At 48.2% G+C, this 23983-nt stretch overlaps 1 protein-coding gene across 4 annotated transcripts in view; it reads left to right on the top strand.

Moving 5' to 3' along the window:
* The window catches only part of SYN3 (synapsin III), a 553834-nt gene that overhangs the window by 51217 nt on the left and 478634 nt on the right, over positions 1-23983 (top strand). For all 4 annotated transcript variants that reach the window (XM_028827102.2, XM_015149984.3, XM_015149988.3 and 1 more), the window contains 1 exon segment: positions 1017-1489. In XM_028827102.2, the coding sequence (XP_028682935.1) occupies positions 1179-1489 (311 nt within the window). In that variant the 5' untranslated portion in view covers positions 1017-1178.

The raw sequence follows: 23983 nt of genomic DNA on the forward strand, positions 1-23983 counted from the left end.
TTGTTTTTCACTTATGTTATTCTGTTTAGAAAAGCAATGGATGTGTATATTATCTGCTTCTGCTGACATAACAAAATACCATAGGCTGGGTGGGTTAAACAACAGATACTTATTTCTCACAGTTCTGGAGGCTGGGAAGTCCAAGGTCAGGGTGTCAGCTCTGCCTGGTTCTGGTGAGGGCCCTCTCCTAGTTTGCAGATGGCTGCCTTTTACCTTCGCTTTCACATAGTGCAGGGAAAGCAAGCTCTCTGGCATCCTTTCTTATAAGGGCTGTGCTTCCATTGCGTGGGGCACACCCTAATGACCCCACTAACCATAATTACCTCCCAAAGGGCTCAATTCCAAAGCATCATATTCAGCATTATCTTCAACATATAAGTTTGGTGAGGTGGGGGGCAGGCCAGTCCATAATAATAAGCATTCTAAAAAATTTGAAAAATATAAGTAAGTGGAAAGAAAAAGAAAAAAAGGCATGTACTTGGATTACCAAAATATAATCACTGTTAACACTTTGATTTCTTTTATTTCCAAAGTTTTGTTCTTTCAACTTGTACATCTTTTTAGTCATTTGGTTCCTATAATTTTGAATCATTATCTTTTAAATTTGTCATTAAAACATGAAATTGTTTCTGTTACCAAAATCCCTCCTTCAAGACACCTTTAAAAATAGCCACAAAAGGTTCATTGAGTAACTGTGCTGTAGTTGACTTATTCGTTAAACTGTGGTTGAATGTTGAGATACTTCCCAGTATTTTGCTAGTGTAAATAACCTGTGATTAACATATTTGTGCATGAAGCTTTTTCTGTAACTTAGAATCTTTCTTTGCAATGTAATTCCAGAAAATGGAAACTGTAGGCTAAAAAGCTATCCTCCTAATACATGTAGCCAAATTCCTTTCCAGAAGGATGTCCTAATTTACACTGCCACCTGCAGTGGGGCAGGAAAGTGCTGTATCTGTTTGCTTTTAAGGGGGTGGAGGTCGTTTCCACTTATGTATTTGTTGGCTTATTTCCAGCAGGTAAACAAAGGCAGCTAAAGCTGACTGCTGGTTGTGCAAAATCCCCCTGGCTCTTCTGGCGGAAGTCCTACCACTCCCTGTACCTGGCAGCAGCCTGTCCTCTGGGCCTCACCTACACACGTCCGGGTAGGAGCCAGTCATCTCCATCCATCCACAGCCATGAATTTCCTCCGGCGACGTCTCTCTGACAGCAGCTTCGTGACCAACCTGCCTAATGGCTATATGACGGACCTGCAGCGCCCAGATAGCTCCACCAGCTCACCTGCTTCCCCGGCCATGGAGAGGAGGCACCCCCAGCCCCTGGCTGCCTCCTTCTCCTCTCCAGGATCCAGCCTTTTTAGCTCCCTCTCCAGTGCCATGAAGCAGGCCCCTCAGGCCACCTCAGGACTGATGGAGCCTCCAGGTCCCTCCACGCCCATTGTTCAAAGACCCAGGATCCTGTTGGTGATCGATGATGCCCATACAGACTGGTAAGCAGGAATTTGCAAGTTCTACTGCCTTCTGGGGCAAGAGAGGAGTGGGGATTATCTCATCTCTTGGGGAAATAGAAGGGGAGTGCTATGAGAGGCTCAGGTGCTATCAGAGCCTGGCTGGAGAGAAGGAAACTAACATGTACCAAGTGGCTGCTGCATGCTAGGCCCACAGCACCTACTCAGTGCCACTTTCTCTTCTAACAGCTTTATATTTACGGGTCCACAGTCTCTCGCCTGCAAATCCCAAATCCAACACACTCTGGAAACTAGAAAATATTTTGCAATTCTTTTGGTAGCAAAGCCTAATCTGCAGGAAAGTGAGGCTGTAATTATACTAAGTGTGTTTGTTCATATGATTTGCTGCAAGCATCTGAATGTGTTTGATATGGAGCATAGTTCAGAGCCTGCTAGAAGTGTTGTATAAAATATGGTATATTCACCATATTACCTTCCTAAAAATGGAAAACTTTTAAAATCTGAAATACATCTGGTGGTACTTGCCAGATTATCCTGTCAGCCTCAGCCACCCTCCTTCCATAAAATGAGCTTATGAGGATAAAAGAAAGCAATACAAGTCCACAGTCCTTATCCCAGACCCTTGGGATCAGAGTGCCTGAGTGTACATCTCAGCTCTTCCAGATACTGGCAGTCTGGCTCCAGAGCCTGTCTTCTGAACACCAAAGGTGGGCAGAAGTGACCGCTGCCAGCCTCTTCTCAGGCAGTGCCCCCTAGCTGGTAAGTTCCCCAGTGGCAGAGACCTGACACCTGTGTCAAGATCACTGTAGCAGTGATTCACCAGGTAGTTTACTGAGCACTGATTCAGTGCCAGGCATGGCTGAGATGCATGGGTATAGTGGGGAACAGGCTCCTGCTTATGTGGAGCTGCATTTGGAGAGTAAGTCTCTATCCCAGCTGTTAGGTACTCAGAGGTGATAAATGTTATCAGTCTAGCTGGAGACATAGAAATTGCAGTTCAGGCCGGGTGCGGTGGCTCACGCCTGTAATCCCAGCATTTTGGGAGGCCGAGGCGGGCGGATCATGAGGTCAGGAGATCGAGACCATCCTGGCTAACATGGTGAAACCCCGTCTCTACTAAAAATACAAAAAATTAGCCAGGCATGGTGGTGGGCGCTTGTAGTCCCAGCTACTGGGGAGGCTGAGGCAGGAGAATGGTGTGAACCCGGGAGGCAGAGCTTGCAGTGAGCCGAGATTGCGCCACTGCACTCCAGCCCGGGAGACAGCGAGACTCTGTCTCAAAAAAAAGAAATTGCAGATCAGGGGGTAAGCCCAAACATGGAGATGGAAGCATTGCATCCAGAGCAGAGGAATACATGGATGGGAACCAGAAATGTCTGACAGTGGACACGTGCATGGCCTTTGGGATGGAGAACAGGGTTGCATGTGCATGTCTCCAAAGGTGACCACGTAGTAGGTGTATTAGTCTGTTCTCATACTGCCTAAAGAACTGCCTGAGACTGGGTAATTAATAAAGGAAAGTGGTTTAATTGACTCACAGTTCCACATGGCTGGGGAGGCCTCACGAAACTTACAATCATAGTGGAAGGCACCTCTTCACAGGGTGGCAGAAGAGAGAATGAATGAGTGCCAAGCGAAGGGGGAAGCCCCTTATGAAATGATCAGCTCTTGTGAGAACTCACTCACTGCCATGAGAACACCAACATGGGGGTAACCGCTCCCGGGATTCAAATTACCTCCCTCTGGATCCCTCCCATCACACATGGGGATTATGGGAACTACAATTCAAGATGAAATTTGGGTGGGTACACAGCCAAACCATATCATTCCACCCCGGCCACTCCCAAATCTCACATTTCAAAACGCAATCATGCCTTCCTAACAGTTCCCCAAAGTCTTATTCCAGCATTAACCCAAAAGTCCAAGTCCAAAATCTCACCTGAGACAAGGCAAATCCCTTCCTCTTAGAAGCCTGTAAAATCAAAAGCAAGTTAGTTACTTCCTAGATCCAATGGAGGTATAGGCATTGGGTAAATAAACGCATTCCAAATGGGAGAAATTGGCCAAATCAAAGGGGCTACAGGCCCCATGCAAATCTGAAATCTAGTGAGGCAGTAATTAAATCCTAAAGCTCTGAAATAATCTCCATTGACTCCATGTCTCACATCCACGTAATACTGACACAAGAGGTGGGCTCCCTCGACCTTGGATAGTTCCATCCCTATAGCTTTGCAGGGTACAGCTCCCTCTCCCAGCTGCTTTCACAGGCTGGCGTTGCGTGTCTTTTCCAGGCTCACAGTGTGAGCTGTCAGTGGATCTACGATTCTGGGGTCTGGAGTACAGTGGCCCTCTTCTCACAGCTCCACTAGGCAGTGCCCTAGTAGGGACTCTGTGTGAGGGCTCCAACCCCACATTTCCCTTCCCCACTGCCCTACCAGAGGTTCTCAATGAGGGCCCCACCGCTGCAGCAAACTTCTGGCTGGACACTCAAGTGTTTCCATATATCCTCTGAAATCTAGGCAGAGGTTCCCAAACCTGAGTACTTGATTTCTATGCATCTGCAGGGCCAGCACCACGTGGAAGCTGCCAAGGCTTGGGGCTTGTACCCTCTGAAGCAACAGCCTCAGCTGTACCTTGACCTCTTTTAGCCAAGCTGAAGTGGCTGGGACATAGGCACCAAGTCTTGAGACTGCACACAGGAGCGGGGGCCCTGGACCCAGCTCATGAAACCATTCTTCCCTCCTAGACCTTCTGGCATGTGATTGGAGGGGCTGCCTGCAAGGTCTCTGACATGCCCTAGAGACATTTTCCCCATTGTCTTGGTGATAAACATTTGGCTCCTTGTTACTTCTGCAAATTTCTGCAGTGGGCTTGAATTTCTTCCCAGCAAATGGATTTTTCTTTTCTATCACATTGTCAGGCTGCAGGTTTTTCAAACTTTATGCTCTGCTTCCTCTTGAATGTTTTGCTGCTTAGAAATTTCTTCTGCCAGATACCCTAAATCATCTCTCTCAAGTTCAAAGTTCCACAGATCTCTAGGGCAGGGGCAAAATGCTGCCAGTCTCTTTGCATAGCAAGAGCTACCTTTACTCCAGTTCCCAACAAGTTTTTCATCTCCATCTGAGACCACCTCAACCTGGACTTCATTATCCATATCACTATCAGAATTTTGGTCAAAACCATTCAACAAGTCTCTAGGAAGTTTCAAACTTTCCCATGTCTGCCTGTCTTCTGAGCCCTCCAAGCCTCTAGAAAGTTCCAAACTTTCCCATATTTTCCTGTCTTTTTCTGAGCCCTCCAAACTGTTCCAGCCTCTACCTGTCATCCAGTTCCAAAGTCAGTTACACATTTTTGGGTATCTTTACAGAAGCATCCCACTCTCTGGGGTACCAATTTGCTTTATTAGTCCATTCTCACACTGCTATAAATAACTACCTGAGAGTGGGTAATTTATAAAGGAAAACAGGTTTAATTGACTCACAGTTCCACATGGCTGGGGAGGCCTCAGGAAACTTACAATCATGGTAGAAGCCACCTCTTCACAGGGCAGCAGGAGAGAGAATGAATGAGTGCCAAGTGAAGGGGAAAGCCCCTTATAAAACCATCAGCTCTTGTGAGAACTCATTGTCACAAGAGCAGCAGCTTGGGGGTAACTGCCTCCATGATTCAGTTACCTCCCACTGAGTCCCTCCCACAACACATGGAGATTATGGGAACTACAATTTAAGATGAGATTTGGGTGGGTACACAGTCAAACTGTATCAGTAGGTACCAAGTAGCATGTATTAACTGAATAAATGAATGTATCCCATTCATTAAATGTGCCAGATGCTCTGTTAGTCCAATGTGTATGTATATACGCACATTCACTCCTTGAGACATTAACAGGTTGGGAATGATTAAACCTATGCCTCGCTATTTATAGTTTTGTGTTTTTGGGTTTTTTTTGAGATGGAGTCTCGCTCTGTTGTCCAGGCTGGAGTGCAGTTTCACGATCTCAGCTTACTGCAACCTCCACCTCCCAGGTTCAAGTGATTCTCCTGCCTCAGCCTCCCGACTAGCTGGGACTACAGGCAGCCACCACCACGCCCGGGTAATTTTTTTGTATTTTTAGTAGAGACGAGGTTTCACCATGTTAGCCAGGAGGGTCTTGATCTCCTGACCTCGTGATCCGCCCACCTCGGCCTCCCAAAGTGCTGGGATTACATGCGTGAGCCACTGCACCTGGTGCTCTTTATAGTTTTTAATGCATACTCTATATAAAGTCAACATTAAAGTATGTTCAGCAGATTCAGACGTCAGTCTCCACTTTCCTGCTCAGAAATTGCTTCTTCTTAACTGGAGTGGTCGTGTGAATCACCTGTGTTCCAATCCCATGTGAATCATCTTAGGTGTTGCTGCTTGCTTAAGGGCATTTATCATGAAACTTTGTTTGTCTCTGCTTATGTGTTTATGTAAAGCATCACTATTAGGCTCTGAGCTTAGGGGTTGATATCTGCCGGGGTGTTGCTTTTAGGCCCTCTGCCCTGAACAATGCCTATCTGCTTGGTAGTCAGAATGCCTACATGGCCCTTGAAGTTTTCTATCTCTCTTGAACCCAACATTTGACTTTGATTTTGAGTGTTCTCTGCTGGCTGTGTTATCCCTGGCTCAGCTGTTTGTCAGGGAAGTTACATCTTTGCGTGGAGGTTGATCTTAATAAATGGCAGTACGGTGCAGTGGTTAAGAATACAGACATCAGAGCTAGGCTATCTGGGTTCAAATTCCATCTCTACTCTGAAGTAACTATATAACCTTTGTAAGTTACTGCACCTAAATGGGCATAATGATAGTACCTATGTCGTAGAGTTAATATATGTAAGTGGAGTTAAGATCTGAGTTAGTGTAACAGTGCATAGGATGTGCCTGGTAGACAGTAAGTACTGCATAAGTGTGTATTATTATTGCAGACTATCATGATCCTTCCTGTGCAACATTAATCATCTTAACAGTAGCCCCTTGTAGGCATGCCTGTTTAATTTCTTCATGCCAAATATGCTGGGCAGTCAGGATTAGGATTTATCCCATTGTACTATTTATTTAACCCGTTCGTCTGTTGGTTACTCTTCCCGTGGGTCCTAGGTGATAAAGTTGGGTCTTACTAATCTCTGTCCCTCCAGTGTCCATGTGGTGTATAGTAGGGTAGGGAAATAGTGAATGAGGTTGAAATGCAATGAATGGCCTCCGCCATAACATTTAAATTTTGATTTTGCTGTTCAGTCTGTCTAATCCATAGGAAGGACCAGTGAGTGAATTTTAGGCTATGTGCATGGCGGGGGACACAGCTTTGGTCAGAGGAATTTTTCCCAATGTATTTCAATCATACGTCCTATGCCCTCACTTTAATTAGGACTTGACAATCTTAGGTTTATGGTGTTCTTGCCCCTCAGTGGGTGAAAAAGGGGAGAAGAAACTAAGATTCATTAACTCACCTGGCAGTTGGCTCTGCAATTATTAGATGTTTGTGACAGAGACTTCCTACTGCCAACATACCAGCTTCCCCTACAGAACTCCATCCTAGATTTTTCATGAACTTGTTAACCTCTCTGAATCTCAATACCTTCCTGGCTTTCTCTAAATTGATGCTGGCTGCCTTAGAGTCTCAGTCCTGCCCTGAAGAATCCTGGAAAAATGCCTGTCCCCTGCCACCAGGAGCGGCCAGCAGGTGGCGGGGCAGCTCCGCATTGCCTGGGCGGTTCTGCAGAGCCTCCATGCCTCTGGGTCAGCCCCCTCTCCAGCCCCTCGTGCACTGTGTGAGTGGTCTCCCAGGGGAGGAAGTGGTTAAAGGGATGAAGCCAGCTCACAGGCCCCCTTCTTTCCCCTTTCAGATGATAATGAGCAGGAGAGGAACTGCAGTCTGGACAGACAGTGAGCCCATCCCCACCCCAACAGGAACGATGATGATGCTGCCCCTTTTTCTACCCTTCTCATCTCTTCTCAGGAAGACAGACATTTCTCTGTCTTCCCATTCCTGGTCCAGGGCCTTCCAGTAGAATCAGGTTTCGTTGTGGACAGGTCGGGGAGTTGCAGGATACCACTGTCCCCCACCTGATGTGTCCAGCTTGTGGACTCTGAGCCAGCCTGGGTCCCCTGAGGACGATCCAAAACCTGGCCAGTGACCTGGAGAAAGACCTTTCATCTTCAGGAGAAATAGAGGGTCACAAAGCCATCTTTGCTGGGAGAACTCATGGCCAGGCATTTAAAGATACTCTCTCCTGTTGGGGGTGTCTGAGGAGACGAGCCTGGTTAAGCTAGCCCGGCTCCGGGTAGGTCTGAACTAAAGGTGATACTCTTCTCTGGGATGGTGGGGGACAGTCAGCAGTTTGTTTGTTTGTTTGTTTGTTTTTAAATGAGATGGGGTTTCACTGTGTTGCCTAGGCTTGTCTTGAACTCCTGGGCTGAAGCGATCCTCCCACCTTGGCCTCCCAAAGTGCTGGGATTACAGGTGTGAACCACTGTGCCCGGCCTGATCTGTCGGTTTTGAGAACCACAAGGGAAAGGAGAATTATAATTAATTGATGTCAAACTCAGTTCTCTTCAGCCCCGCTGCCACTCCACTGCTTCTCTTGCCTAGAATTTTCCAGCAGCTTCACTGGTCTGAAGCCTCCCATCTTGAGTTCACCTCCTGGTTACCTTCCATGTGACCACCCGAGGGTCGTCTTTCTGAAACACAAATCTGACCAGTTTCACTTTGCTTCTGCCTGCCCCCTCCCCATGCATCTCCTTTTATTAATATAATCCTGTGGTGGGGGAATCGTTGCCCTCAAAGTCAAAGTCATAAGCATGCCTGCCCTGCCCTCCCTCTAGTTCTGCCTCCAGCTCTGCTTCCTGTGCTATTACTGTTTGTTTTTATTTTGTTTTATGTTTGTTTTTTAGAGACAGAGTCTCACTGTGTTGCCTAGGCTGGAGTGCAGTGGTGCAATCTTGGCTCACTGCAACCTCCGCCTCCGGAGTTCAAGTGATTCTTGTGCCCCAGCCTCCTGGGTATCTGGGATTACAGGCACGGGCCACCACACCCAGCTAATTTTTGTATTTTTAGTAGAGATGGGGTTTTACCGTGTTGGCCAGGTTGATCTCGAACTCCTGACCTCAAGTGATCTGCCTGCCTTGGCCTCCCAGAGTGCTGGGATTATAGATGTGAGCCACCGTGCCTGGCCCTGTGCTATTTATTCTGCAGGAAGAGTAAACAGCTTGTAGTTCTCAAACACACCTTTTCGCCTTAGTACATTCTGTTCCCTGTTACCTGGAATACCCTTCCCTATCTTGTACACCTGGCCAGTTTCCATTCATGTTTGAAATCCTGCTCAGGTGTCCCCTCTTCTGAGAAGTCTTCCTTGACGCCCCCCACCCTGCAGTGTTAATATTGACCTCCCTCGAGTAACTTAAAACATACTTCCTTATGCTGTGGGCACACATACCACACTGTATCTGTATTATTATTATTATTATTTTTATTATTTTTTGAGATGAAGTCTCGCTCTGTCGCCCAGGTTGGAGTGCAGTGGCGTGATCTCTGCCCACTGCAAGCTCTGTCTCCCAGGTTCACACCATCCTCCTGCCTCAGCCTCTGGAGTAGCTGGGACTACACATGCCCACCACCACACCCGGCTAATTTTTTGTGTTTTTAGTAGAGACGAGATTTCACCGTGTTAGCTAGGATGGTCTCGATCTCCTGACCTCGTGATTCACCCGCCTCGACCTCCCAAAGTGCTGGGATTATAGGCGTGAGCCACTGCTCCCGGCCTGTATCTGTATTATAATCATCTCTTCTGCAAGAACAAGGCCTGTCTCTTACTCTTCTTAATATTCCTGGAGCTCAACACACAGTAACTGTTCAGTTATCATACGTCATTGCCCTACCCTCGTCCAAGCAGGATAACTTGTCCTGTGCATAATGGAGTCTGAAACTCACCTCACCTTAGGGATCAGTAACACAGAACACACTGTGGAAGAATTTCTATTTTTATTCACCTCTGTATAAAATCTTGACTCTTTACTTACCAGGATGCCAGAGTCACTGTAAGGCTGCTATTTGAAATTGTTTTTAAAAAGGGGGATGGAGGGACTTTTTTTTTTTTTAAACTATTCTTATAGAGTGTACCAGAACCCCAGGTTTGATTTTCAAAATCAAAACCTTTAACATGACCCAAAAAATAAAAAAGACAGGTGGAGCTGGTGTACCTCCCCGCCCTCAGTTTATCCTACAAGGTCTCTGGAGCCTGGATAGAATGGGGAGGAGGGGTGTTGGGGGAGCGGTGGATAGAAGCTCTTCCTCCCCAGCTCACTGCAGTCCTGCCTGGGTGGCCTCTGGAGCCCTGGCTCTCCCGTCCTCTTACTCTGCTGGTAGCCTTTTTCTCAGAATATCTGCTATTCCATTTCCACAATGATCTATTGTTATCTTCGCTTTTATTGCCCACCCTTCCCAATGGTTTCTTTTTTCTTTTATTTGTTGGGTAAGAAATAAAAAGGGTGTCCTTGGTTTGAAACCCTCCGAAACCCTACCCAGCTACCATCCATCTGGTGGAGGAATATCAGACTACACTTTCCTACTAAACAAGGATTAATGATGCCCATTGTTAAGCACCTTGTGCATTTCTAGATATTCCAAGAGTTATTACGCTGTATGGTCATCACCTGTGTGCCCTTCAGCACTACCTGCCCACCCACTTCTACATGGTGTCTATTTGCCCATGCCTAGAACAGGGCAGATAATAGGTACGTAGGAAATGCCTGTTGACTGAATGAGGAATTTGGGAGGTGGTGTGTTACTGGCAATGACAAGGTTGGGGGTGTGACAGTGAAACTGAGGAATGACATTGGTGGCATTCTTAAAATTCTCTTTTTCCCTCTCACCTTGACTCAGTCCAGCCGAAAGTCACATTGGCTGTTGCGGGAGCATTTACACTGTGGAAATTGGCAAATGCTAGAAAGCAGGGCTTTTTGTTCCCCCATCCAGAGAACTGGTTGTTAAGCATTTGCCAATGAGCAGGAGTTGACTATCGGCTCATTTAAAGGTGAGGGGGGCAGAGCATAGAGAAACCATGCACCTGCTCAAGGAGACAGAAGGGGGGCTGGGCTGGAACTTGAACTGGGCTAACTTCGTGAAAGGAATTTCTGATGGTGCCACTCTCCTGCTGACCACTGCTACTGCTTCAGTGTGTGGCACGAGATAGATGCTGAAGAGTGTTGGTCGAATGACTGAACAAGCACATGAATGACAGAGCTCTTTGAGGAGGGGGTCATGTGTGCATCATCATCTTTTGGCAAGCATCTGTGCACTTCCCCTGACCAGGGGTTCAATGGCTTTCACAGATTCTCTAATTTAGCCCTGCCAATAACTGTGTGGGGCCCTAATACTATTCTCATTGTATACGTAAGGAAGACTGAGGCTCTGAGTCCAAAATCAAAGCAAATGCCAGTAACATCTGTGATCTGGCTCAGGCCCATCCAAAGGACCAGCCTGGGCACCGCAGTTCTTATGCCACTCCCTGATCTCTCCCACCTGAAGCTCAGCCCCTCCTGTACTGCTCCTGAGGACATTGGCCTTGGGGAGCAGGACCCTGGGGCCTCACACCCCGGCACACACCCAGCATCTGAGAGCAGTGTTAGGCAATGGGTGGCAGCACTCCATGTTACAGTGCAAAGCCAAGCACAGGATTCCGGTGACCTCACCCTCAGAGGAAGGCGCCCCACCTCTAGCCAGGCGGCCCCGCCCTGCTGGAGCCCTCCGGGAGGCCAGAGCATTAAGGGTGTCCAGGGAAAAGGGAATTCCTTTAGCCATACACATACTTACGAGTTCAGGTTTGCAAATTGGACCTTCTACAGAAATTGTCCTTGGATGTGCATAGAATATTTTCCTCTTTTTAAAGCACCAAGGGATCTCAGGCAAGATCTTTTCTGTTCTTTCCCCTTTGTTTAGATAGTAAAGATGTGATTTCCTAACACACATCAGACATATTCCTGAGAGTTAAATGGGAAAGAAGATAATACTCAAGAGAACTCTAGGCAGGTGGTAGCATGGGCTTGAAGTCCCAGCTCTGCCACTCACTATTTCTGTGATCTTGGCCAAGATACTGTACCTTTCGGCACCTCAGTTTCTTTGTCTGTAAAGTGGGATCACAATGCCATCATCTTCCCTATACCACTAACTTCGCAGGGATGTTATGAATGTCCAGTGAGAATGCTGAGTTCCTCTCCTCCACGGCCATTTTTCAATGTAGGTGTGAGTGACTTTGTTTGGTCCATATTGGACCAGCTCTGACTCAAAGTTAGAGTTTATGCCTTTCCTATGCAACCCCTGACTCTCAGAGCCTAGCACAGTGCCTGGCTAGGATAGATGGATGGGAGGCCGGGATAGATGGATGATTTAAGGAATGAATGGATACTCTTGCCAAATGCTGTTACTATTAAAGGGAAAGTTCAGGATTAAGGATGCCCTGGAAGAGAGCCTTAGAAAATATTCAGTTGCCCTGGAATTCAAGGAGAGCACCTGATACTTGTATGTTATTTACAAAGCTTCCCCTCCTTCTGGTGCAGCTGGTAACTCAGAGGCCAGCATTTCCTTTAGAAAAAAAAAAAAAAAAAAGGGCCAGGCGCGGTGGCTTATGCCTGTAATCTCAGCACTTTGGGAGGCCAAGGCAGACGGATCGCAAGGTCAGGAGATCGAGACCATCCTGGCCAACATGGTGAAACCTTGTCTCTACTAAAAAACAAAAATTAACTGAGCGTGGTGGTGCATGCCTGCGATCCCAGCTACTCAGGAGGCTGAGGCAGGAGAATCGCTTGAACCAGGGAGTCAGAGGCTGCAGTGAGCCAAGATAGTGCCACTGTACTCCATCCTGGCGGCAGAGGGAGACTCCATCTCAGAAGAAAAAAAAAAAAAAAAAAAAGGCAGCTTCAGGCTGCTTTGACCAAAGGCATGAGGACTGCAGGGCATCTTGGCCTGTCCCTGTAAGGACTGTATTGGGCTTGATCAGCCCTGTGATGATCAGGACATTCTGCATCCACCTGTGCCACCTGGAGGAAGGATAGGGGGGTGAACTCAGAGCTGGCACCACCAGCAGTGGCTTAGGGGTAGGGTTGTCAGATTTAGCAAATAAAAATACAAGACACCCAGTTAATAGGTAGACAATGAATGAGTCTAAGTATATCCCATGCAATATTTGGGATAGACTTATACTACAAAATGATGTATTGTTCATTGGAAATTTGGATTGGATGGAAAATTTGGATGTCCTGGATTTTATCTGGCCTCTCTGCTTATGGAGGGCAGCAATAAGAGACACTGCTGGCTCTGCTACCATGGGGTCAGTGAGAGGTTGGCCTTAGAGCTGCTTTGTTTTCTGGCTGGAAGAGCCAAACCAGATCCCCCTATTGACCCCATTCTCAGAGAGTAGCTTTCCTTGCCTGTGACGAGGACTGTCTGTCACCAGCAAGGAGGGAGGGAGCAAAGCTGAAGGGACAGTCCAGAGCCAGACGGTCTGGGTACTGTGGGCTCTGGTCCCTGTTTTCCTTCTCAGTTATGTGACCTTGGGCAAATGCAACCTCCGAACCTCACATTCCTCAGCAGGAAGGCAGGGTCATGGAATATCTTCCTGGAAGGGTAACTGGAAAGATTAGAGATAATGACATGGGTGGAGCTGGTACATGGCTTAGGCTGTCCTAAGAGGCCCTGAAATGGTAACTGTTATTAACAATTAATTGCAATTACTAATTGCTTGTGAATATAATCATTGTGGAAGCCAGGGGGAAGGAAGCCACTTGGCCTGCCTCTCAGCTCAGCTGGATGTGCTGGAGGGCCGTCTTCCAGAAGCCCTAGAGGAGGGTGTCAAGATCCTGGCAGGCTGGCAGTCCCTTCGCTGGGAGGATGAGGTGCCGACTCCAAGTCAGTCCCCTCCTCCTAGAGTTGGTTGAGAGGCTTAGAGTGGAGACACACAACTCTCTGTTGAAGACACTTGGCTCTGAGGAACGAAATCCTTGTGCCTCTCTCCACCGCTTCCCCTACCCCTAAGGCTCTCCTTGAACAAGGGCAGGCCCTGCCTGTTTGCGTGGGGAAATGAAGGAGTTTCTGGGATGGCTGGAGGGGCTGGGGGTGGAGATAGGAAGGGCCTAATGAAGGGAGTTTTGTCACTTTCTGCTTGCTTCATTCCATGACTCAAACACACCACCCAACACCACCTGGAGGGGCTCTGAACTTCATTCCTCTCCCTCTGGGCACCCACACTGCACCCCCTGCCTCTCCCTACCCCCTCGCCGTCCTGGCCCTGGTGTCTGGGGGAGGGAGGGGTCCTGGGCATTCCTCAGCAGCCTACCCCGTCGCCTGGAGACAGCTCCGTTTTCCCAGGCCCGGCCCCTTTTATCAGGGAGACAATGTGCACACAGTGAGGGCCTTGTGCGGCACCCAAGCCCCGAGCCCTTTGACTTGAGGAATTTTTCAAGTGGTGACCCCTCTCCGTGAGGTCTACACGCCGTCCAATCCAGCGGCCTGGTGCCTCTGCTGCTTCCTACCCAGCTCTTTTGGGGAGGAGGGGGGGAACAGTGAAGAGTTGTTACCCCCGTCCTAGTGGAGTCTTGGGGGAGAGCTTCACCCTCGGAAATAGGAGCTAGAAAATCTGGAGGAAATGTCTTTAAGCAGAAGAGAGTGTGGGGAGAAATCTGATGGGTGCTGTTTCTTCCTAAATTTCTCTCTTCTTGGCTGCCTTTCTAAAGAACTCTGCAGATGCTGTGGGGTCTTGAGGCTGGTACTGAGGGATCACCTTCTCTGGCCTCTGTTTCTCCTATGTTAAACAGTGAGGATGGACTAAGAGCATGGCCCCCAAAAGACTTTCCATCACAATGACATTCAGATTCCCAGGCACCATCTACACCCTCTGTGTTGGATACAGTTCTTTGCACGAAAAAGAAATAGACTTTGGGACGGGCGTGGTGGCTCACGCCTGTAATCCCAACACTTTGGGAGGCCGAGGCGGGTGAATCACAAAGTCAGGAGTTCAAGACCATCCTGGCCAACATGGTGAAACCCCATGTCTACTAAAAATACACAAATTAGCAGGGCGTGGTGGCGGGACCCTGTAGTCCCAGCTACTTGGGAGGCTGAGGCAGGAGAATCACTTGAACCCAGGAGGTGGAGGTTGCAGTGAGCCGAGATTGCACCACTGCACTCCAGCCTGGGCAACAGAGCAAGACTCCGTCTCAAAACAAAACAAAACAAAACAAACAAACAAAAGAGGTTTATTGAAAATGTATGGGGAAGCTCTCAGAAGCAAAGGAAAACAGGGAGACCTGAGTGTCAGAAAGGTGGGGCCGCTGGGTCCCTGGATCCCTAGACCCCTCCACAGATGTAGGTGGCAGGAACAATCTCGGGATAAATCAGCTCCTGCTTGCCTTCATCCTTGTTTCTCTCTGTTCAAAAATCAAATTCCTGGGGAAGAACAAGCCCGGCTTGTTCCACTCCTTGCTCTGTGGGCACTTTGGGACAGTCGCACCAGGACTGCACAAAAAAAAGCCTTGCTTCCATCAATGCGAATGCAAATAGAGCTGCTGTTACCAGAAGAAGGCAGAATGGATACAGTACAGGCCACACTGAGATGTCCCCCTGCAATGATGGAATCAGAATATCTAGATTGGAGCTCAGGAGATGAACTTTCTTTTTTTTTCCCTAGATGGAGTCTCGCTCTGTCACCCAGGCTGGAGTGCAATGGAGTGATGTCACCTCACTGCAACCACCGCTTCCCAGGTTCAAACAATTCTCCTGTCTCAGCCTCCCCAGTAGCTGGGACTACAGATGCCCACCACTACCCCTGGCTAATTTTTGTATTTTTAGTAGAGATGGGGTTCCACTGTATTGGTCAGGCTGGTCTTGAACTCCTGACCTCAGGTGATCCAACCGCCTTGGCCTCCCAAAGTGCTGGGATTACAGGCGTGAGCCACCATGCCTGGCTGAGATGAATTTTTTAAATGATGTAAAGCCAAGTTTAGAAATCCCCCAGCTAGAGGACTTGTTTCGTGAGACTCCCACCTGGTAGAACTGGAACCAATGGGGGAAAACAAAGAGGGAGACATATTTCAGCTCAATATACAGAAAATTCATCTAATTGACCAAGTCATCCAGAGACTGAGTGGGCTACCGGGTGAGGCAATGAGCTCCCCATCACGTGCAGGTGTTCAGACACAGCTTGGCTACCCATTTGGGAAAAATAATGGGGCTTAGACCATGAAGGGGTCAGGCTGCAAGCCTTTAAAAAGGAAGCTCGGACTTGAAACCTTTTATTTTCTCTCTGATGTCTTCTCTAGTCACTTCTCATGCCCTTGCCTTGGGCAAACTCTGAGGAGTTTCAGCATTTCACTTGTGAGTCGTGTTTTATCCTCCACAACCTGGCTTTCTGGCCCAGGCCCTCCAAGTGACCTTCTTTCCAAAGAGTCCCTCGGATGCACGAGTCTTCTTGAGCAATAGCTACTCCTGGGGTGGAGTTGATTTCTGCCTGAGTTACAGCCTTGCCCTGGGGGAGGCAGGGCTCTGGGCAGATGCCAGCCTCATTACAGAACGTCTAGGAAGCCCTGGGGCCTGTGGAGGCCTGCCTGGGACGTGCATCTTCGACAGGAGAGAAGCCATCTGTGACGGCAGGAGAAGGGATGGTGCTTCATTTCCATTTTCCTGACTTCCTGCCCTGGGTTTGCAGGAGGGACAAGAGTGCGGGTTTCCTGAAGATTTGCGCTGAGCTAATTGCCATCTTCAGAATAGGCTTAGCGAAATTAGGGGTTGCCTGTGCAGCTGCTCAGAGGGGACAAATCAGTCTGTGAGTGAAGGGGCAGGTGGTAGGAAAAAGCACAGGCATAGAGAAATATTTCCCTGCTATAAGAAAAGCAGCAGCATAGGCTCTATGACAGATGATGTCTGCCACTTGGCTTTGGCTGCAGAGATGACAGGGAGCACTGGGAACTGTGTTGGGTGTGAGAACTGATGCCTCCTCTGAGGCAGCAGCTGCAGGCCATGCAGCCAGTTTTTGCCATATGGGAATAAGGGCCTGGTGTTGTTGAGTTACTGATTTTCAAGAAAAGTCAGAGATACGAATTTTTATATGAATGTTCTATTATTATTATTATTATTACTATTATTGAGATGGAGTCTCACTGTCTTACCCAGGCTGGAGTGCAGTGGTGCAGGCTCGGCTCACTGCAACCTCTGCCTCCTGAGTTCAAGCTGTTCTCCTGCCTCAGCTTCCCCAGTAGTGTGCACCACAATGCCGGGCTAATTTTTTTTTTTTTTTTTTTTTTTTGAGGCGGAGTCTCACTCTCGCCCAGGCTGGAGTGCAGTGGCACTGTCTTGGCTCACTGCAACCTCCGCCTCCTGGGTTCAAGCAATTCTCCTGCCTCAGCCTCCTGAGTAGCTGGGACTACAGGCACACACCACCACGCCCGGCTAATATTTTTTGTATTTTTTTAGTAGAGACAAGGTTTCACTGTGTTGGCCAGGATGGTCTCAATCTCTTGACCTTGTGATCTGCCTGCCTTGGCCTCCCAAAGTGCTGGGATTACAGGCGTGAGCCACTGCGCCTGGCCATTTTTTTTTTGTATTTTTAGTAGAGATGGGGTTTCGCTATGTTGGCTAGGCTGGTCTCGAACTCCCAACCTCAAGTGATCCGCCCACCTCAGTCTCCCAAAGTACTGGGATTACAGGCGTGAGTCACCTTGCTAGCGAATGTTCTATTTTAAAAGTAAAATTATACAATTTAAGTGCAACAAAACAAGACTGTGGATTCTATGAGGTCTACTAGTTAGCAACTTCTGATAAAGAAGACAGGCGTCAGAGTAACTATTTGGTCTAGTTCCTCTTCTGGGACTATCTCCTGGCTAGACAGTAAAAACCAGGATGGCAAGGGGGCTGTTTTGTTCAGTGCAATTTCAAGGGCCTATCTAACACAGTGCTGAGAATATAGTATATCCTAGATGGATGGATATGTGGATGGATGGGCGAATGTATGGATGGATGGGTGGATGGGTGGGTAGGTGGGTGGATGGATGCATGGATGGATGCATGGATGGATGAATATGTGGATGGATGGATGGATAGATGGATGGATGGATGGATGGATGGATGGATGGATGGATGGTTGGATGGATTCATGGATGGGTAGTTGGGTGGATGAATAGATAATAAATGCTCTTAGCCTCTCTTTTGGTGCTCTGCACTTTTCACCTTGACAGGCTCCACATTCCCTTGCCAAACAAGACACACAATATCCCCATGATCCCCTTATCTTCCTTATGCCATCAAAAACCCTTTTCTGGAATGATCAGATATTAGTCACTTGCACCTTGGTATGAATTACTTTTTAGTATATTACTTTTCCTGTGGGGATTTCCTCAGTTGGGCCCTTAGTAGATGCTCAATAAGTGTTTGCTGAAGGCATGATGTAGCCTTCCAAATGTTAACCCTTTCTGTGGTACGAAGACTGTGAACTTGCAGACATCTGTAGGAATGAGGGTCACATAGTGCTGTGTCTTTAGAGAGGAGAGGGGTAGAGACTGGGGGATGACATTTTAGCCTGTCCTCTGCAGTCACAGGGAGTGGGTGTTTGATGACTTTTTTTTTTTTTTTTTTTTTTTTAAGATGGAGTCTCACTCTGTCGCCCAGGCTGGAGTGCAATGGCTTGATCTTGGCTCACTGCAACCTCCACCTCCCAGGTTCATGTGTTTTTCCTGCCTCAGCCTCCCGAGTAGCTGGGATTACAGGCTCATGCCACCATGCCTGGCTAATTTTTGTATTTTTAGTAGACACGGGGTTTCACCATGTTGGCCAGGCTGATCTTGAACTCCTGACCTCAGGTGATCCACCCACCTCGGCCTCCCAAAGTGCTGGGATTACAGGCATGAGCCACCTTGCCTGGCCCTGATGACTCTATTTACCCTAAAGGCCTATGCTGGAGGGGAAGGGAGCTCCCAGGGATTAGACAGGGAAGGTCTCCATCATGCTCAAAACCAAGTAGGATTTCATTTAGAGCAAGGCAGACACTGCCATCTTCTTCCTCTTTGAGGGAGAAAATGTCCTGTCATGTTCTCAGGGACATACCCAGCTAGTCTCCACCCTCCACCCATCATGTTGACGCACAGGAGGGAAAGAGGTGAACATTAGTTAAACACCTGCCATGTGTCAGGGGTATCATTCATGGGGTCCTTACAGCAGATATAGTAATGTCCTTATTTTTACAGATAAGGAAACCAAGGTTCAGGAAGGTTGACACTGGCCTGAGGCAGCACTAGGAAATAAATAGCTGAATGGGACCTGGGCTTGTCTCCAAGGCGAGTTGTGCTCATGCACTTCCTTACCTGGGGAGATCAAGTTCTACCCCTGCAGCCCACCGGGGAACAGCTCACTTGCTAGCACATTCTTGGCAGGTTACAGAGGCCCTTAAATCTGTGTCTTCATATAATCCTGTTGACAACCCTGTGAATAGATATTCTTATCCCCATCTACAGAAGAGGAAGCAGAAGCTGGTCCAAAATCAGGCGGCAGGTGCCAGAGCTGCCCACTCAAACCCAGGTCTTCTGCTCTGTGCCTGTTGTACATTAAAGGACATACCCAGGAACATTCATCTCTCTCTCGGGTGCCCCCAGGGTGTACCTACCTCCTTTGTCCTTGCCTGTGTGCTTTCAGCAGACACATACATCCAGATCCTGCTGCACTCACCTTTGCAGCCCTGGCAAAGACTAGGTACCAAACATTGGATGGATGGATGGACCGTGACCTCAGGAAAGTGACCCCTGACCTTCAGGCTGAGTTGGCTGCTTTTTCTGTGAGTTGAGAGTAATATTTGTGTGAATGCCCTGTGTGGTCATTTTCTATTTTTGTGTCTGTCCCTCCCATTAGGTAGTAAGCCCCCTGAGGCCAAGAGCTAGCTATGTTGTCTCTGTGCTTGTTTCCTTAAAGCCCGCACACTCTAGCACATAGTAGATGGTCTATCTGTATATGTTCAGTGTCCTTGAAAGAAACTTTTTCTACCAGCTGAAGTCCAATTTCCTCTGCACCCCACTTCTTATCCTCAATCACATTGGTTGTGCATTTTATTCATAGTACTCTTCTCTTTATCTATTTATTTTTAAATTATTATTATTGTTATTATTATTGTTTGACACAGAGTCTCGCTCTGTTGCCAGACTGGAGTGCAGTGGCGAGATCTTGGCTCACTGCAACCTCTGCCACCTGGGTTCAAGTGATTCTCCTGCCTTAGCCTCCCAAGTAGCTGGGATTACAGACATGCACCACCACACCCTGCTAATTTGTGTATTTTTAGTGGAGATGGGGTTTCACCATGTTGGCCAGGATGATCTCGATCTCTTGACCTCGTGATCCGCCCACCTTGGCCTCCCAAAGTTTTGGGATTACAGGCATGAGCCACTGCTCCCAGCCTCAGTGTCTTTCAAAGAAGCCTTTTCTACCAACTGAAGTCCAATCTCCCCTGCACCCCACATCTTATTCTCAATTCCATTGATTTTGCATTTTATTCATAGTACTCATTCTTTTTATCTGTTTATTTATTTATTTACTTTTGTCTTTTCAATGAGCATGTAAGCTCTCCAAGAACAAGGACTACATCTGCCACTGTATCTGCTGTATCTACTCCTATGTCTGGTGTGGTGCCTAGTCCACCTAAGGCTTAATAAGTAGTGATTGAATGAGGGAGTGAATAAATGATGTCAACTGTGATCAGATCCTTCCCACAAAAGTCTCCTTCTCTATTGTTCTCAGAGGTGAAAGGTGGCGATCATTTGTCACATCCTCTGACCCTGTTATGTCTCAGTCTTTTGCCTCCGCAGATCCCCATACAGGTGTAGGGAGTCTCATCACTCTTAGAGCATTCCTTCCCTTCCTGGTTCACTGGACCTTGCTAATTGCATGGAGGACTGAGAGGCTGCACCATCGTTTGGGGTGGGGGAGTCCCTCTATCTGGCAATGGGAAGGTGCCAGGAGGGTGAGCTGTTCTCAGGAGAAAATAATGGAGCTAGAATCATCAGATCTTGGGTCCCTCTGTGTTCCAAGGTCTTTCTTCTCCCACATCTCTGCCCATCCAGCCTGCCACGTGACTCTCCTGCTAACTGGCAAAGCCTGAATGTTGTGCCTTCAACCATTTTCTGCATGGCCCATTGACTGTCTCCCCTACTTCTGCCTGGGCCACAAATCAGCAACCGACGTGTTGCATCAGAAACATGAAAATCTTTCTCTATCTCCATCCCACCCCCAGTGGGGGTGACCTGCGGAGAGACAGCTGTCCCTGGGACAGGACATTCCCAACCTCTCCTTCCTTGGAAGGTCCATCACCAAGCCCTGCCTGCGTTAACTCTACATACAGGATCAGTTTATTGGGAAAAAAAGTCCTGTTTGAAGACAGATCCTGTTTGTATGAATTCCCCTTCTTCTGCCCCTGCTGCAGCCACAAAAGAGCACCATACCCATTCCTCATCAATCTGTCTTGTGCACACTTCCCGCCTCCCCCAACTAGGCATTTCCCATCCCAGGCAGCACCAGTTTTATAATATTCTTCTTCCTGGGGCCTCAGATGTGGCAGTAAAATATGAGACCACCCACAGAGACAGAATCTTCGTGGAATCCAGAGCTCTCCCCACCTTCTTCCCCAGGCCAAGGACTTGATTGATTGGCTGAGGTATTCAGGGAGCCCGTTATGAGATTGAACATACTAGGGTGTGAGGAGGAGGCAGCAGCCGTGAGAGACAGAGCCCTTAGGCACAGCGGGTCCATCCATTTTGCCTGAGGTCAGACAGCCAGTCAATTACAGAGGCAGCAACCCCAGCCCCCAAAGGCATCTAGAATTCCAGACCATCCCTACCCTTCCTTCTGCCAGACAGAGCCGTTCAGAGGCGGCTCAAGCCTGAATGAGCCCCCGGCAAGGAGGCAGCAGTCTGTGTGGCCCATCAGGAGACAGACTTCTGACTTGCAGCCAGGCGGGGGGATGGACTCCCTGACCCTCAGCTTCAGCCCCAGTCCGTCTGCCAGGCCCTGCAGTAAACATTCCAGAGATGGGCAAAACAAATGTTTCTCCTGGGAAGGTGAGGTCTCATTAAGACCGCAGCTGCTTGGGTGGTATTGGGGTAGTGCAAAGTGCTTTGGGTTCCAGATTAGAATCAAGTCGAGGAATGCCAGTTGCGCAGGTTGGCCTGGTACATGCCCCCACATCGCAGTGGCTGTAGATCTGTAAATGTATTACAATGGTGCACCAGTAGATGGCAGTCAAGTATCTCCAGGAAAGGCCGGCCTACAGACAGTATCTCCTTACCCGGTCAGGGAACATTTGTTAAGCCTGTGCGCTGTGCCCTAGTTCATCGTGCTGGATACTGGAGACAGTGAGCATGGAGACTCAGTTTCTGGTTTCCAGGAGCTCACAGACTAGATGTTTGGGGGCAGAGGGCAGATAGGTGATGTGTAATAACAACGTGGAGTGATAAGGGCTGGAATGGTCGTAAGTGCAGCGTGCTGTAGGAACCAAGGGAGGACGCTCAGCCCAGCCAGGGAAGGGGGTGCTGTCAGGGAAAACTCAACAGAGTAGATATCACTCATGGGATCTTGGAACATGAGACAGAGACAGTCAAGGAAGCGCCAAGCAGAGGGGATGGCCTGTGCAGAGGCTCAGAGGCATGACAGCACAGGGAGTATTTAGAGAAGCGCAGGAAGTTGGATGCGACCATGAAATAGACAGCAAACCGGAGGGGAAGCAGACCCCCAGTCAGCAGGGTCCAGATCATGAAGGACGCCAGGGCTCTGGACTGGATCCAAAAAATCTGAAAGACCACTTAGTGTCTCCAGGAAAGGCTGGAAATTCTTCCCTCTAGGATTTGGGTACCCAGATCACTCGTGTGACTTTGAGCAGAGACTTCTCCATCTGGAACATGTGGGGAGTGATCCCAGTCCTACCACCCCTCAGGGTTGGCATGAGGGTCAAATAGGAGGAAGGATGTGAAGGGGCTGGCTGTCCTTATAGACCAAGGCCACCTCTTTGTCCCCATCACCAGCCATCACTCTTTGCACCTATGAGACAGATCAAGGTGAGTCATAATTCTGCTTTGTAACCCCCAAGAGGGTCAGATTGTTTTATTTGTGGGTCCCCGCCATGCAGCACCCACTAGGTACAGGGTAAACACTGGATAGCTCTTTGCTCTTGTGCATTGTTTCAGGCCGTGGGCTATACACTTTGGAGCTTATTATGTGCCAGGGACTATTCTCAGTGCTTTGTATGTCTTGTTTCATTTAATCCTCATAACAACCCTCAGAGGTGGCTACTGCTATTATCCTCATTTCCTAGGTGTGGAAACTAAGGCATTCAGAGGTTGGCTTACCCAAGCTTGCACAAGTGAGTGGAGGAGTTGGGGGTCCTATCCAGGCTGTCTGCCCTGAAGCCATTGCACTTTACTGCCTTGTTGCATAGAGGATTATGTGAGTTTCTCACCATACTCTTCCCTGGTAGTTACTATCACCACTTGACAAATGAGGAAACTGAGACCCAGAGGGCTAAGTGTCTTGTCTTAGAACACATGGTGGATGAGTAGTAGAGCTGAGATTTTGCCCAAGCCTGTGTGATTGCAAATCCATGGTTTTTTTTTTTTTTTTTTTTTTTTTTCCAGTATGCCGGTGATTGTAATCATAGGTTACCATTCCCGGTCCCAGGCCCACCAAATACTTCTTTTAAATTTGGAGCTTGGATTTAAAAGCTAATGACTTGTTTAAATCCACAAAGGACACCTACCTTGGATCCTGCTCTGGTCTTTATTAGCCACACCTCTTTTGACAGGCAGAGGAGTTAGGACTGAGGGGATATTCCCACCAAGACCCTGCAAATTGCACTCTTAAGCCATGCCCTGGGTACCCAAACTCTAGAATTCCCTCCTCAAAGGGACCTTAACCCAACTTCAGGGCCTATATAGGCCAATTTCTTGGTCCATCTTCCAAGAGGTGGCCAAAGGACAACCATTTGGGGAGGGGAAGGGAGTAGATGAAGCTTAGCCACGTGGTCTGGGTCATCCACATACCCGCACCAGGAGCCTCAGTGATGCAGGACAGAGGAGAGTGGGTGGGGAATTAAGGAGGATCTTGGGTGAGGTCTGAGAACCAAGAGCTGGCAATCCTCATGCTACCCTGTGCTGGGTAGAGCGCAAAGAATTCTCAGAAGTCTACATTCTGAATCTTTAAGGTCATTATGAAGTTGTATCTGCCAAGGAAGGGAGATAGACGTCTTTTTTTTCTTTTTCTGTTCTTTCTTTTTTTTTTTTTTTTGAAGCGGAGTTTCACTCTTGTCGCCCAGGTTGGAGTACAATGGCACAGTCTCGGCTCACTGCAACCTCTGCCTCGCGGGTTCAAGCGATTCTCCTGCCTCAGCCTCCCGAGTAGCTGGAATTACAGGCACCTACCACCACGCCTGGCTAGTTTTTTGTATTTTTAGTAAAGATGGGGTTTCACTATGTTGGCCAGGC

This window comes from Macaca mulatta, chromosome 10, assembly GCF_049350105.2.
Source record: "Macaca mulatta isolate MMU2019108-1 chromosome 10, T2T-MMU8v2.0, whole genome shotgun sequence".
Classification (NCBI taxonomy): Eukaryota; Metazoa; Chordata; class Mammalia; order Primates; family Cercopithecidae; genus Macaca; species Macaca mulatta.